Below are 17,003 nucleotides of genomic sequence, written 5' to 3'. Positions count from 1 at the left end.
CCCAACTCCGTGTCTCCTTCCGGCTAGCAGGCTGAGTGGGCTTTAAGGCGTTTCAACAGCTCGGCACTCCAGCAAGTAAATCGTGTCATCTAATCTCTTTTGCTTACCAACCAACCTTCTCGTCAAGGCATGTCCTTGCAGGAAGGAAGAAGCATTGCTTAGCCCTTGAATACCCTAACTAGTTTTTTCCTTTCAGTTGATCGGCATTCCCCTAGTTACCTCCGAAAGGAGGTATGCTTTGCATTTCCCTCTTAGGTTACCATGATTATATATCATGGTGACTCGCTCCCCTAGACTCTGTTGATTATATACCCGAGCCAACTATTATACCTATCATATACTTATCTCTATTCCTTCGTCATGTTCCAGTGATCAGGATATCATCCATATACGCTTGTATATACAAAAATGGAGATCGCCCCCGGGTCTTCCCAACCATCTGCCCAGGCCACCCAGGTTGACACTGACGAACCTCCCACTCATTCTCCACCTACCAGAAACTCGCAGTCCGAAACCAGCTTTGAAAAGAATGAGGAAGGGCAGTCGACCAACCACAGCAATAATGATGCTGGACCACAGCGACCTATTACAGGAATTCGCTGGCTTCTGGTGTGCCTGGCCATCTTTTCGGCGAACGTACTTTACGGCCTCGACAATACCATTGTGGCCGATATTCAAGCATCGATTTCCGAAGAATTCAATAATGTCAACCAGCTAGGCTGGCTTGGGTTTGGATTTTGCTTGGGATCAACCATTGCGATACTTCCACTCGGCAAAGCGTATGCCATGTTCGACACGAAATGGGTATTCATAGGCTGTCTGGCTTCATTCGCTGCGGCAAGTGCTCTTTGTGGTGCTGCACCATCCATGAATGCGATGATTGTGGGTAGAGTGTGGGCAGGCACTGGAGGGGCTGGCATGTACCTTGGGTAAGACACTGCCCAGTTGATCGTAAAAGTTTAGGCTAATGTGAAATAATTGAAATAGCACACTCAATCTTGTCACTACCTTGAGTACGCCGAAGCAACAGCCTTTATATGTGGGCATTACGGGGCTCGTTTATGGCAGCGGATGTATCTTAGGCCCTGTCGTTGGGGGTGCCTTTGCGGATAGCTCTGCTTCATGGAGATGGGTAAGATATTATTTGCATTCCGCACTTTGATTATCCCACAAGACAAAAAAGTATCATTACTGACGCCTACTGCAAGGGATTCTACATAAACCTAATAATTTTTGGAGCCATGACACCCATTTACTTGTTCCTGCTCCCATCTCTCCCCCGCTGGCCAGCAATGTCAGTTATGGATAAATTGAAATCTCTTGATTGGTTTGGAGCGGTTCTAAGCAGCGGCATGTATACTACCTTTGCGGTTGCCTTCTCGTTTGGAGGAGCAATATGGGCCTGGAGTGACGGTCGTGTCATCGCCTTGATCGTGGTATCTGCGCTCCTTGCGGCGGCCTTTGCCTTAAGTCAGTACCTCGCAGTCTTTACCAACGAGAACGATCGCCTGTTTCCGTGCGAGTTCCTCCGCAGTCCACAGCTTGTACTGCTTTTCGTATGTATGTCCTGCGGTGGAGCCTCTCTATTCGTCTCGATATACTATATCCCGCTATACTTCCTCTTCGTCCACGGTGACAGCGGTACTGAAGCAGCTGTCAGACTCCTTCCGTTTATCTGTTTATATGTTGTCACTGTTGTTACTTGTGGTGCTATCATGGGACGAACCGGCTACCACATAGTATGGTATCTTCTCAGCGGCATTTTCATGACATGTGGTGGTGCCGCGATGTATACTGTTCGTGGGAACACAGCAGCTGCAAATATCTATGGATATACTAGCCTAGTAGGCATAGGAATGGCAACTACTCAGGCAGGCTATGCGATCTCACGACACCTGGTGGAGCCAGGCCGAGTCCCTGAAGTCATCCAGTTCATGAATATATCCCAGGGCGCGAGTCAACTACTGGGCCTTACGATTGCGAGCTCCATGTTTCAGAACATCACATTCTCAAAGTTGAAGGCTCTCCTTGCCGGCACTGAATATACCGATAAGGAAATCCAAGCCGCCATTGCGGGCGCTCGAAGCACCGTACTCCAAAACGCGACTCCGGAACTCCGAGCGAAGTGCATCGATGCTATAGTGCAAAGTATTGGCAACGCATGGGTGCTGGTAATTACTGCAGGGGCTCTATGGACAGTGTGTTCGTGCTTCTTAAGCCGTAAACGGTTTTTGTGACGTTTACCATTCACGGCAATAGAAGGGATGGATGCAAAGTGGATAAGGCGTCCACACCTAGTACTAACAAGGGATCTGTTAAAAATCCTTATCTCCCCTTCATTATTCACGGAGCGAAGCGAAGTATATTGTATTCCAAAAAGTGGATATATAGAAGGGGTCAAATGTGCATACTAGAGTATTTTTTCTTTAAGTTGAAATACTGGCGGAGCTTATATAGCACTTATCAATTGGCTAGCCTAGACCCTAGAGATACACAAATCTGGACCATACAATAATTGTATGTGATATCATATATTATACGGGCTGGGAGTACTGCCTGTGCATCTAGGTATACTTATTGGATGTGACTGAGCAAGAGGAACCCTGTGGAGACTATGATTCTAAAAGTTTGTGATTCAAACAAAATAACAAGGTCATCTCCGGATGCTGGAGTGAGAACAAGGATTGAGAGGCAGAATCTTGTTTATTCACAAATTTTATTTCTCTTGTGAATGTACATTGTATAAACACAGCAGAAAACCATATCAATTTCTACTTTGATCACCTACCTCTTGTCCGCCCTTGGTTACCTGGTGTTGATCGGTTGTTGAGAGTCGAGTACCTTTGCCGCAGTGACGCCAGTGTCCTCTTTGGGAACCTCTGCTGAATCACCTCCCAAGTATTTTTCCGGCGCCTCATCGACAGAAGAAGCTCGTTGTCCGCCTCAGACCATCGGCCCCGGTTTGCTCCTTGATCGCTCATCCCCCACCGCGAACGTGCCGAAAACTGGGGTTTAAAACGGCCTTGGCTGGGTAAGGAGCCGCACGCCTCTCGCAGCTCCTGAGTGCACCATATCTCTTCAAGTTGGAGGACTTGGTTACGAATCTTGTACTGAAACTGCCTAAGAAGGCAGAGCAGCACATCAATGGTGCATATCTGTGCATGCATACGATTCCGCCAAGCGCCATCGTTCAGGAGTTAGATCTTGAACAGGTTAAAATAAGTATGTACCCTGAGTGGCAATGTGAATAGTTGTCAGTAGGCTAAAGCTGAACAGGCAGACATGAGCGAGACCTCGACAAGGTGTACGCAAAAGAGGGGAATTTTGATTACCTTAATGGTTATGACAGCAGCGAGCGAGAAGCAATGCAGGAGAATTGGAACACTATATTTGAGGAAAATATGGAAGACAACTGGTGATCCTAATTCATGGGTAAGATGATATCAAATAAAGATGTATATTTGCACATCGCGTATTAATGTTATAGCCCTGATAATTTATTGCAATTCCTTTTTTATCAATAGAGAGCGTAACTTAGAGATCAAGATTTTGCATCTTGCATTCTCTGCACCTCTGGCAGTCCCCATTTTCGCATCCACTCACATCCCACTATGTCTTCAATCGTGGCTCTTTTGCTTGGCTCAAGGACTAACATCGACTTTATCATGTCACAGAACGCATTCTCCTCCTCCGCTGAAAAGGTATCAAACCTCTTCCTCTCTCTTGGGTTGTGTATATATTCCGTAAACCGTTGAATCCAGTTCCTAGTACTATTACCGTACCACTGACGAAGATATTCTTTCACATTTTTACGTCCATCTTCGTCAAACCAATTACTTCTTTCTTCCCACTTACTCCACCACCGATCAGGAAGTTTACCAAGCATCTCGACCTGTTCGATTGTAACTCCATCTAACGTGGCTGGGAAGGCTTCAAACGGGGGGGCGGATCCAAAAATATCCCAGATAGTGCATCCAAGCGTCCATATATCCCCCGAGAAAGAAAGAGGCTCATCGAATTCCGTGGAGCCCGCGAAACGTGATTCTGGAGGCGCAAGCAAGAGTGGTGTATGGGCAATAAACTGCTTCGTCACTCGAGGATTATAGGCTTCTCCAAAATCTGCAATCATAATGGCAGAGTCTACTAGGGAAATCTCATCACTACCGAGCCCAAGCCAAGCTGGGACAATAACTTCTGAAGGAACTCCTATATCTAGGGGTGCGCCATCCTCACGAACAACTTGCTCTTTCACCGGTTCACCGGTTCTAGCATATAGCTGCTTAATCGTCATATCTTGCATCTCTGACGGCAAGCGAAGGAGAATATTTGCAAGATGGAGATCTATAGCCACGTTTAGCCAGGAATCTATACCCCTATATGAGAGATTGTAGTATGCCAAACATACCACCATGAACGATGCCTTGAGAATGGATAAATTGCAGACCAAGTATAAGTTGTGAGGCGATAGCTCGAGCGGCAGGGAGATGGAGAAGTCGGTGATACGCAGCATCCTTCGCTTCGTGGATGCTAATTCTAGCAGCTTCTGTGACTAAACACAAATGCGTACCATTTGGCCCACAGAATGTAAAAGAGTCAAGCACTTTCTGTGGAGTATTCCGCCCAGAGAGCTCGGATTTAGCTCTAGCTAACTGTGAAAGAACCTGTATCTCATGAGTTCGCTCAGCCGATTCTGCGGTTAATATCTTGAGGGCAACAAGTCGGCTTTGTCTTCTATCTTCTGCCAGCCAGGTTGTGGCAGATCGACCGAACCCGAGCTTATGAGCGATAATATATCGACCTGAACAAAATTCATCTCCAATTGTGACTGGATGGTAACCTCCAGGAACATAATAGTCCAAGCGCTCAACTTCTTCCACAAATTTGTACCGGACTCTGCTAGGTTCCATGCGTGTTGTAATACGTCTTTGCGCCTGTGAAATAGAGTGCCAAGTCTGTTTATAGGGCAGTATAAATGCTCTGACGCTGTAAGGTCGTAGAAACGCGTTGCTGGCTCGAACGGCCATAGTGTATGCGTGCGTTATTGTACGTACAGCATGCAACGGGACCTCATGTTATCCTTCGATCTGGATGAACAATACTCCGAACCCCGGACGATCTACGAGGATTAACAATAGTCCGATATAAATTGTGTGTGAACCCAAACCCAATATTTAACAGTTATATAGGGGGGAAAAAGGTTTGGTTATAATCTGCGTTACTATAAGGGTTATACTAAGCTACTAAATATCTAGTATAGTTAAATTTACCTTATTATATATTTTTCTTTTTTTCTTCTCCTCTTCTTCGTATAATATTATATAGCCTCTCTATAATCTTATATAGTTTAATTTATAACCCCTACTTTACCTCTATTTTAGTACTATATAGTATAATTAAAATAGAAAACTCTTTATTATTATCTTTATCTATAATAGATTAGTAGATAGTAATTAATATTTAGCTATTTTAGTATAAAGATGCTACAAAGGGGGTCTTCAGCCTATATAACTAGAAGTACGCTTAGATAAGAATCACTTAAAGGCTCTTTATAGATAGTTAGGTCGAAGTATTATTAGAGATATATCTAAATAGAGATACTCTAGTATTTAACTTTAAGATAATAGCTCTAAGTCTAGCTTACTCCTATATATATAAATTCCTTATTATAATTAAAGTAGTACTCTAGTTAATTAGGTATAAAGCTTATTAAGGGGATATTAAATAGATAAAGGAAGTATATTTATATTAATTAGTACTATAAAGCTATAACTTACTATAAAGTTAACTTTAATTATAAGTATTAAAAGAACTTTTAATTAAGATAGAAAATAAGTATCTTTATATATATATTAATCTAAATCTATATTATCTATTTCCTTATAAATCTATCGTTAGTCTTAAACTTTAAGTCTATTATTAGATTCGACTTTTAAATCTATTATTAGATTTAAACCTCAAATCTATTATTAGATTCTCTAGTACCTTAGTAACTTAGATTCTATATAATTATATAATTTACTTATTCTAAGTTTTCTATCTACTCTATATTAGTCTAATAAATATATTTACCTAAGCTATACTATAGGTAGTCTATAATATTATTTCTCTCCTTTTTAATAAATTATCTTAATTATTATTTTCTCTTTCTTATAAGTAGTAAGTATACTCTTTATTATTTTCCTAAGAGTTCTATAAGTTCTTTTTATCCTTTATTATAGCTTCTAAATCTAGTATTTAAAAATCCTTATATTTTTATAATTATACTTTTAAACTTTAAGTTCTTTCTAAAATTATTAATTATTAAGGGTAGATCTCTAAGTTTCCTTATAATAATTATTTTATCTTAATAACTCCCTATATAGTTATATTTAAATCTCTCTCTAGTTATTATATTATTTATTATACTACTTATATCTATAATAACTATCCTTATATAGGCTATACTTATAATCCTTTAGAGTAGACTTATTAGAAAGAATAGAAGTTCTTTACCTAGTATTATATTTTTAATAGCCGCTTAACCTTATTATTACTCTCCTCCTAAGCCCTATATCTCTAGAATAAGCTCTCCTCTCTTTATTATACTATCGCCAATAAGTTCTATAACTCCCGTCGTCTATTAGAGTTTTAAGCTACTAAGCTGTAGCTTTAGCTTTGTAGTAATAAGATATTATCCTCTACTAAGAAGGTAATTAGTCCTTCTTCCTCGGCTAGTCTATCTCTAGATTAGTTTTTCGCTATTTTATTTGATTCTATCGATATTTCTTAATCGCCTATATTATATTCTAGAGGTTCTTAATAGACTCGTAAGTATTTTCCGTGCTATTAGACTGGGGCCGAGTCCGGGTTTTTTACCCGGACCGGCCCGGTCCGACCCGGCCGGGTCGAGTCGGTATTAGGCTTTTTTTAGACTCGGTCCGACCCGGCGAGCTGGGTTGCTACAAAGGGGGGTTCTTCAGCCTGTACAACTGGAAGTACGCTTGGGTGGGAATCACTCAAGGACTCTTTATAGATAGTTAGGTCGAAGTATTATTAGAGATATATCTAAATAGAGACACTCTAGTATCTAACTTTAAGGTAATAGCTCTAAGTCTAGCTTACTTCTATAGATATAAGTTCCTTATTATAATTAAAGTAGTACTCTAGTTAATTAGATATAAGGCTTATTAAGGGATATTAGATAAATAAAGGAAGTATACTTATATTAATTAGTACTATAAAGCTATAACTTACTATAAAGTTAACTTTAATTATAAGTATTAAAAGAACTCTTAATTAAAGTAGGAAACGAGTATCTTTATATATATATTAATTTAAATCTATATTATTTATTTCCTTGTAAATCTATTATTAGTCTCAAACCTTAAGTCTATTATTAGATTCGACTCTTAAATCTATTATTAGATTCGAACCTTAAATCTATTATTAGATTCTCTAGCGCCTTAGTAACTTAGATTCCGTATAATTATATAATCTACTTATCTTAAGTTTTCTATCTACTCTATATTAATCTAATAAATATAGCTACCTAAGTTATACTATAGGTAGTCTATAATATTATCCCTCTCCTTCTTAACGAATTATTCTAATCGTTATCTTCTTTTTCTTATAAGTAGTAAGCGTACTCCTTATTATTTTTCTAAAGGTTCTATAAGTTCTTCTTATCTTTTATTATAGCCCCTAAATCTAGTATTCGAAAATCCTTACGTCCTTATAATTATACTTCTAAGCTTCGAGTTCTTTCTAAAATTATTAATTATTAAGGGTAGGTCTTCGAGTTTCTTTATAATAACTATTTTATCTTAATAACTCCCTATATAATTATATCTAAATCTCCCTTTAGTTATTATATTATTTAATATACTACTTATATCTATAATAACTATTCTTATATAGGCCGTATTTATAATCCTTTAGAGTAGGCTTATTAGAAAGAATAGAAGTTCTTTACCTAGTATCGTATTTTCGATAGCCGCTTAACCTTATTATTACTCTTCTCCTAAGCCCTATATCTCTAGAATAAGCTCTTCTCTCTTTATTATACTATTATTAATAAGTCTCGTTATCTACTCGAGTTCTAGACTACTAAGCTATAGCTTTAGCTTTATAGTAATAAGATATTATCTTCTACTAAGAAGGTAGTTAGTCCTCCTTCCTCGGCTAGTCTATCTCTAGATTAGTTTTTTACTATTTTATCTAATTCTATTAATATTTCTTAATCGCCTATATTATATTCTAGAGGTTCTTAATAGGCTCGTAAGTATTTTCTAAATTATTATAATTTTTCTATTTTACTAGATAGTAAAGTTTTCTACTAATCCTTTTTTTATCTAGAATTCTTTCTACTTCGTATTCTTATTCTTAGTTTTCTTATTTAAGTTCTAGTTTATATAGTTTAGCGTTCTAGGGTACTTTTTTAATTAATAAGATATAAAATACTAGGTATATTTTATATAGTCCGGTAGTTAGAGTTTATAGTTAACTTATCCGAGTTATTCTAAAATTTTAAATAGTTCTATCCTCTAGTAGTCTAGTTTATTACTTAGTCTTATAGTTTTAATATTCCGTTATAGTAGAAATACTTTCTCCTCTCTTTTAAAAGTTAGTACTTCTATATATTTTTTATTATAGTAGTTACTTATTCTATAACTTAAGAATTTAAGATTCTTCTTTATCGTTTCGTATAGGTTTCGTAATTTTTCTACCATTATTTCTATATCTCTTATATAAGTTTTTACTTTTCTAGATATTTTTATCGTTTCTAATTCTCTTCTATAATTTATAAAGAAAGGTATTATATCTATTAAGGCTATCTTAGCTCTATTATAAACGAGCTATACTATTAGTAGTAGTTTAACCTAATTATTCTATTCTTAGTTAATATAGTATCTTAGATATTATTCTATAGTGTAAGGGGTTGGACCTCTATTCCCTTCTCGGGTCACCGCACGCTCCGTAATCGACGAGGCAGTAAGGCCTGTCTGGAGATACTATTACCAGACTCCCCCTTTTTACTCTCGCGTACGTGACCCTTAACACAGTCACATAACCTTAACGCCTAAAGCTATAGCTCTATCCTCTATCACCGACTTCCTTCCTTTTCCCCTTTCTTCTTCTTCCCTATATATTTTATCTTCGACTTACGGATACCCTTAGTTAGTTAAATAGAACTCTCTTCGGCCGTTAATATTATAAAATATATTATTATATTAGTTATATTGGTTATATTGGACACATTGGTCATATTGGATACATTGGTTATATTGGATATATTGGTTATATTGGACACATTGGTTATATTGGACATATTAGTTATATTAGATATATTGGGTATATCGAGTACACAGAAGATATTAGAAATATTGGTATAGGAATATTAGAATAGAAGATTAGAACGTAATAGATATAGCGGAAGGCCAATATTAGGGCTAGGAGAATAATAGAAATAGATAGTAGAATAGTAACTAGCCACCGAGTTAGTTAGGAGCTTTTCTAGAGTAGTAGAGTACCCTTATAGAGAGGCAGACGGAGTAGATTAGAACCTTAATAGTATAGCTAGCTACGCTAAGAGAGAGGGTATAGGAGTAGGGGATACCTCTAGTAGTATATCTTACCCCCTAAGCCTCACCGGCCCCCTTAATATAGATACTACCACACCCTAATCGGCCAAAACCCGCCTTACTAAACGCGGAGAAGTTTAGTAGAGAAAGACTATTAGACTATCTATTATAGAGGATAGAAGTTAATACTAAACTTATAGTAGATAGGGAGTTAATTAGGGGCCCTAGCTAGCGAGTATAGTATATTTTCTCCCAACTAGAAGGAGTAGTAGTAAGAAGAGTCCTTCTCTAGGTAGAGCGCAACTAGTACGACCTAAGCTAGTTTATACTAGTATATTTCTATACTTATCTAGACTACTTTTTCGTCGATCTAGCTTAGTAGGAGAAGGCTAGGCGGCGGGTATATATTATACGCCAAGGGAAGTAAGCACTAGCTGAGTTTCTTGTAGAATTTAATTAAGTTATTATAGAAGTAGGAGGCTATACTTGGGACAATATAGTAAAGATAGAAGCATTATAGATGGCCCTAGATCCTAAGCTCCTAGAGTATATGATTAGAGTAGATATCCCCAAGTTCTACGAGGACTACTACTCCCTCCTTAGGCGAATAGATAATAGATCTAGAGAGGTATAGCGAGTAGTCTAGGCCTAGTATATTAGGCTCTAAGGTTATAGAGTATAGAGCTCTTAGAACTAGTAGCCCCGCGCTCTTGCCCTAGCGGTCCCTTAAGGGGACCCTATAGATATTAATAGTACCGCCTAGAAGCTAGCTCGCCGTACTAAGTAGGCGTCGCCTAAAGAGAGGGAAAAGTATAAGTAGAGCTATAGGTACCTATACTATAGAGGCGTAGACTACTTCGTCGCAGCTTACTCTTATCTATCGCTACGCTTAATAATATAAATTATAGATATAACCCCGGCGGCGTCGGGACTACTACTAGATCTAGAAGAGGAGGAGGATACTAACTACTTAGACTAGAGAAAAGACTAGCTCCTATATTAAAGCGTATATAGGAGCCCCGAGAAGATATACTATAAGAATAGTAAAGGTTCTAGAAAGGAAAGATAGAAAGTCTATATATCGTTATAGATACTATAGTGAATTAAACCGCTATAGCTAGAACTATAATAGATACTAGCTATAGAGCCTATAGAGTAATAATATTAGCCTTTACTAGAAAGTAGCGTATTAAGTATATTCTAATTATATTATATATACTCTTCGGTATAAATAGACCGACGGGCGAGATAATAATAGAAGTAGAGTATATAACCCTAGATATCGCGGGTAACTAATAGGAGCGTATATTTATATATATCCTGCCGCGGGTAGTAGAGTACGATATTATATTAGGAAGGGGTTAGATAGCGGATTAGGACGCCTTATTAGAAAAATAGATAAGGATATTGGTTTTTAATTAGATAGGGGTTAGAGTAGAGGTAGGGGATATATAGAGGAAAATAGATATAAAGGAAATTTTAGCCGTAGCCTTTAGCTACTTATATAGGAGAGTAAGGAGGGAGAAGGCGTAAAAGGGAGACCTCGATGAGTAGGAGGCAGAGTGCCATCCACGAATAATGTCAGAATCTATCTAATGAAGACCTTACTAGACGGCTCCTAGCGAGTCTATAGGACAAGGTATATAAGTACCAACAAGGCCGGTCTGGCGATGCCATCACCAGACGGCTCCTAGCGAGTCTATAGGATAAGGTATATAAGCACCAATAAGGCCGGTCTGGCGATGTTATTACTAGACGGCCCCTATTGAGCCTACTACACAGAGTACGCTGTGCGTATAGGTGATAATAGAGCCTATCTGTGGAAGTCTTTACTAGATAGCTCCTATTAAAATATTCGTAGCGAGTATAGCGGATATCGAGAAGGCTCTAAAGGTAAAGCCACGGACGAATTCTAGAATAAAGCTACCGCCGCAGTATTATAAGTACCTAGATATATTTAACTAGAAGGTAGTAGAAACACTATCTCTATATAGATTAGGTATCGATCACGAGATCGAGCTAGTCGAATAGGACGAACGGGGAAATAAGCTAAAGATCCTCTAGGGCCCTCTCTATAATATATCTAGAGGCGAGCTATTAGTACTTCGGAAAACCCTTATAGAACTACTAGAGAAAGGGTTTATCCGCGTAAGTAACTTACCTATAGCCGCCCCTATACTATTTACTAAGAAGTTAGGAGGAGGACTAAGGTTCTACGTTAACTATAGGGGCCTAAATAAGATTACCCGGAAGGATAGATACCCCCTTCCTCTAATAAATAAGATACTATAGCGGATTTCGAAGGCGAAATAGTTTACTAAGCTTAATATAATTACTACCTTTTACTAGCTTCGGATAGCGGAAGGATCGAAATAGATAATAGCGTTTAGAATATAGTATAGCCTATACGAATAGCTCGTAACCCTATTTAGTCTAGTTAATATATCGAGTATATTTTAATAATATATTAATTAGGTACTACGGGACTTCCTAGATAAATTTATATTAGCCTATATTAACGATATCTTAATTTTTATAGAAGGGCCCCTCGAGGAATATAGAGCGTAGATAAAGAGAGTACTCTAGAAACTAAGAGAAGTAGAACTACCTATTAATATTAATAAGAGCGAATTCGAAGTTACTTCTATTAAGTATCTTGAGTTTATTATTAATACTAAAGAAGGAATTAAGATAGACCCCGCGAAGGTTAACGCTATTCTAAACTAGTAAGTACTATAATTAGTAAAAGAGGTATAAGGGTTCCTAGGGTTCGCAAACTTTTATTAGAGATTTATAAAGGACTTCTTAAGGATAGTAGCCCCCTTAATAGAACTTATTAAGAAGGATATCGAGTTTAAGTAGACGTTAGAGGCTAATACGGCCTTTAATAAACTTAAGAAGAAATTTATAGCTAAGCCTACTCTTTTATAATTTAACCCAGAATAGGAGACTATACTAGAAACTAACTCTTCCGGATATATAGTAGGAGGTACCTTAATATAGTATAATAATAAGGGCCTTTTTTACCCCTATACCTTTTATTTAAAAAGGAACTCCCCGGTCGAGTATAACTACAAGATCTATAATAAGGAACTACTCGTAATTATTCAGTACTTAGAAGAATAGGAAGTAGAACTCCTAGTAGTTAGCTCTTTTAGAATTCTAATAGACTATAAGAACTTAGAGTACTTTATAACAGTCCGACGGCTAATAGAGTAATAAATAAGATAGATAGAATTCCTAAGCCGGTTTAACTTTAAGATAATCTATCGGCTAGAGATTCTAAACTTAATAGTAGATATACTCTCGCGGAGGGAGTAGGATATACTTAAAGATATATTAGACGAACGGTTAGCCTATAGAGAGATAAAACTACTAAAGGATAAATAGATTAATATAAGTAATAGTAGTAAAGAGGACCTCCCTAGTATTAGTATTAAGCTCTCCGCGAAGCCCGAAGTATATATACTATCTATAGCGCCTAATAGTAGGCTATTAAGGTACCCTAGTAATAATATTACGCCCTCTAGAACTAGAGGCTATTACTAGACTAGCCTTAAGACTAATAAACTGCGGAGTATTTAGAAGAATATACGGAGAAATAACTCTATTATACTAGTACTAGAATAAGTAGTACGGGAGAAGAGAGCGAGGTTCTCTATCTACCTCGGGGTAAAGGTATCGATAATAGAGTACTCTCTAGTACTAAACGGCGAACTACTCTAGAGAGGGAGGAGGTAGATACCTAATAGCGAACCACTACGGACAAGAATAGTATAAGATATCCACGACTCTGTACTTAGTGGCCACCTAGGAAGAGAGGTTATAACCGCCCTAGTAGATAGATAATTCTACTAGCCAGGCTACACGAGAGATATTAGATAGTTTCTATAGAACTACGCGATCTATAGAGCCTTAAACTCCTAGAAGGACTAAAGATAAGGATTACTTAAGCCCCTACCCGTACTAGATAGATTATAGAGTAAACTCTCTATAGACTTTATTACTAACCTCCCGAAGAGCTAGCGCTATACTACTCTATTAGTAATAATAGATAGGCTAAGTAAAGGGGTTATACTAAAACTTTGCGAGAAGATAGACGCTAATATCGTCGCTAAGATCTTTATTAGAACGATATATAGGCGGTACGGACTACTACGGGCTATAGTTATAGATTATAGAATATAGTTTACCGGAGCGCTTTAGACTTAGATCTATTAAGTCCTAAGGATAAGGAGGCGCCTATCGACTATATAGTACCCGGAGACGGATAGTTCTACTAAAAGGATAAACTAGATAATAGAGATCTACCTATAGAAGTATATAAACTATCTATAGGACGACTAGTACGACTAGCTCCCCTTAGTAGAGCTTACGATTAATAACCGAGATACGGCGGCTATAGGCGTATTCCCCTTCTTTCTAGAGTATAGGTACTATCTAGATATAGTGGATTTTCCGGAAGACCTGACGGCAGAAGCTTCTGACTTAAGGAGCCCTATCTAACGAGCGGACGCCATCTTATATAAGCTGAAGTCAACTAGTAAATAGGTATAGGCTTCAATGGCGGCCGCCTAATAGGAGTAATAGGATTTTGTGAATAGGTTTAGGGACCTAGGTACGCAGTACGAAGTAGGGGATTATATATAGCTAGATTTACGAAATATTAAGACGGACTGACCCTCTAAGAAGCTTGACACAAAATACGGAAAGTTTAAAGTCTTAGAGAGGATTAGAAGCTATACTTATCGCCTAGATACCCCCGGGATAATATATAATATATTCTATATAAATCTACTCCGTCCTATAGCCTTAGATCTACTACCTTCGCAGCGAGTACAGGCCTAGTAACTACCTAGGATAGTTGGCGAGGACGGGGAGCCCGAAGAATTCGAGGTCAACTAGATAGTAAAGGAACAGACTAAAAAGGGATAATGGCAGCTACTAGTAAAGTAGACGGGCTAGGATAAGCTAACCTAGGAACTAGCTTCGGCGCTATAGGAGACCGCCGCCCTCAACGCTTTCGAAGCGAGAACTAAAAGGGAGGCGTAATATAAGGGGTTAGACCTTTATTCCCTTCTCGGGTTACTACGTACTCCGTAATTAACGAGGTAGCAAGGCCTATCTAGAGATACTATTACCAGACTCCCCCTTTTTATTCTCGCGTACGTAACCCTTAATATAGTTATATAACCTCAACGCCTAAAGCTATAGCTCTATCCCCTATCACTGACTTCCTTCCTTTTCCCCTTTCTTCTTCTTCTCTATGTATTTTGTCTTCGACTTACGGATACCCTTAGTTAGTTAAATAGAACTCTCTTCGGCCGTTAACATATAGTTTAATTTATCCTTTTACTCTATCCGTCCGTTTAAGGGTAATATACCGTAGATACTTTCTATTTAATCCCTATTCTTTTAGTAAGTATTATCTAAAATTTACTTATAAATCGTATATCCCTATCTAATATAATTTCGTCTAGTAATCTATAATTAGTAAATACTTATTATAGTAGAATATATACCGTATTTAGTATAAATATTTTTTTAATAAATAGAATAAAGTAGGTATACTTTATTAATTAATCTATAATTATTATTATTATATTGTATTATATACTTAATTGTAGCTCTTTTAATTTTAATAATTTTATAATAAAATCTATCGCTATTAATTTCTAAGGGGTTTCCTTATATAGTATAGATTATAAGAGTCTATATAGCGCGTATTATACTAATTTATTATATTAGTAAATATTATACTTCTAGATATATTATCTAATATCTCTCTATATATTTAGCTAATAATAACTTCTAGTAATCCTTTCTATAGTTTTCTCGATTCCGAAGTATCCTATACTTAGTTTATTATAATTTTTCTTTAATATTTATTCCCGTACTTCCTTAGGTATATATATTTATCTATAGAATAGAAGTATTCTATTCTCTTTTTAGTATCTAGTATCTTCGCTTAAGATCTTTCTAATTAAGGAGTCCTATTTTAAGTACTTCTATATTTCTTCTTCTAGAGTATCCTCGTCGAATATAACTATTCTAGTAGCTCTTAATACTTATATATCTAAGACTATATTACTAGTATTTAAGTCTTAATATAAGATTACCCTATATTCTCTTCTTTTTATTATTAAGTCTAGTCTCCTACTTAATATGTCCGTAAAAGTGTTCTCTATTCCTCTATAATATTATATTCTAAAGTTATAGTAAGCTAAGGTCTTGGTATACTATCTTAACTATCGTCGAGTTAGTTCTTTTATTATTATAAAATATATTAGGTTCTAATAGTTACTAATTACTATAACTTAGTATCTTACTCCTTATAACTCTTATTTCTATCTCTTAAATATAGTAACTATTACTAATAGTTCTTTATCGTATATATTATAATTCTATTCTATAGATATTATTATCCTAGTATAGTATACTATAAGTTATAATTTCCCGTTTTCGTCTTTTTACTATAATTTAGCCCTAATAGTATAGTCTAATATATCTATATTAATATATACTTCTTTCTCTAGATTAAAATATAGTCGTATATCTCCTTATCTAAACTTCTTCTTTAGTTCTTAAAATACTATCTCTTCCCGTTCGTTCTATAAAAACTCTTTTCCTTTCTTAAATAGTTCTATAAGTAGTTTCGTAATTTCTAAGAATTAGTATATATACTATTAGTAGTAGTTCGCTAATCTATAGAATTATTAAACTTCTTTAACTATTATAGATATTAGCTATTTATTAATTATTTTAATCTTATCTAGGTCTATCCGAATTCCTTCTATTAAGATAATATATTCTAGAAATTTTACTTCTTATTTATAGAACTTATATTTTATTACTTTAAGATATAGATTATACTCTTATAGTTTCTTAAGTATAATCTTAACTTTTTCTATATAGTCTACTTTATCTCTTTTAGTAAATATAAGGATATCGTCTAAGTATACTACTATAAATATATCTAGATATTCGCGTAGTATATTATTAATAAAAGCTTAAAATATTACTAGTATATTTATTAATCTAAAAGGTATAACTTAGTATTTATAAAGTCTAAATCTTATCCTAAATATAGTTTTCTATTCTTCTCCTTTTTTAATTTATATTCGGTAGTAAGCTTCTTATATATCTAGTACTATAAACTATATTACTCCTCTAAATCTATCTTATAGTTTATTAATTAATAGTAAAGGGTATTTATTTTTAATAGTAATATTATTTAATTATCGGTAATCTATATATAGTCGTAAACTTCTATCTTTCTTTAATATAAAGATAATTAGGTATTCTACTAGTAATATTAATTATTATATATATCCTTTCTCTAGATTTTTATTAATATATTATTATAACTCCTCGAGTTCCTTCTTAGTTAATCTATATATAGGTTTTAGTATAGACTCCTTTCCTTCTTTTAAAGGTATCTTA

At 36.0% G+C, this 17,003-nt stretch overlaps 3 protein-coding genes across 3 annotated transcripts; 1 reads left to right on the top strand and 2 right to left on the bottom strand.

Moving 5' to 3' along the window:
* Positions 1-408: 408 nt before the first annotated feature.
* MCYG_08459 (conserved hypothetical protein) lies at positions 409-2,237 on the top strand (the record flags this gene model as incomplete). Its single annotated transcript, XM_002842582.1, has 3 exons — positions 409-929; positions 988-1,132; positions 1,209-2,237. 3 exons carry the CDS (start codon positions 409-411, stop codon positions 2,235-2,237), a joined length of 1,695 nt encoding a protein of 564 aa, XP_002842628.1.
* A 543-nt stretch (positions 2,238-2,780) lies between these two features.
* MCYG_08458 (uncharacterized protein) lies at positions 2,781-3,167 on the bottom strand (the record flags this gene model as incomplete). Its single annotated transcript, XM_002842581.1, has 1 exon — positions 2,781-3,167. One exon carries the CDS (start codon positions 3,165-3,167, stop codon positions 2,781-2,783), a length of 387 nt encoding a protein of 128 aa, XP_002842627.1.
* Positions 3,168-3,541: 374 nt separating this feature from the next.
* MCYG_08457 (protein kinase domain-containing protein) lies at positions 3,542-5,024 on the bottom strand (the record flags this gene model as incomplete). The annotated part of the gene is made up of 2 exons (XM_002842580.1): positions 3,542-4,341; positions 4,406-5,024. 2 exons carry the CDS (start codon positions 5,022-5,024, stop codon positions 3,542-3,544), a joined length of 1,419 nt encoding a protein of 472 aa, XP_002842626.1.
* Positions 5,025-17,003: the final 11,979 nt, after the last annotated feature.

The sequence above is a fragment of the Microsporum canis genome, genomic scaffold (assembly GCF_000151145.1).
Source record: "Microsporum canis CBS 113480 supercont1.9 genomic scaffold, whole genome shotgun sequence".
Taxonomy (NCBI): Eukaryota; Fungi; Ascomycota; class Eurotiomycetes; order Onygenales; family Arthrodermataceae; genus Microsporum; species Microsporum canis.
The sequence above is the reverse complement of the archived record's forward strand: the minus strand, read 5'-3'. Positions and strand labels throughout refer to the sequence as shown.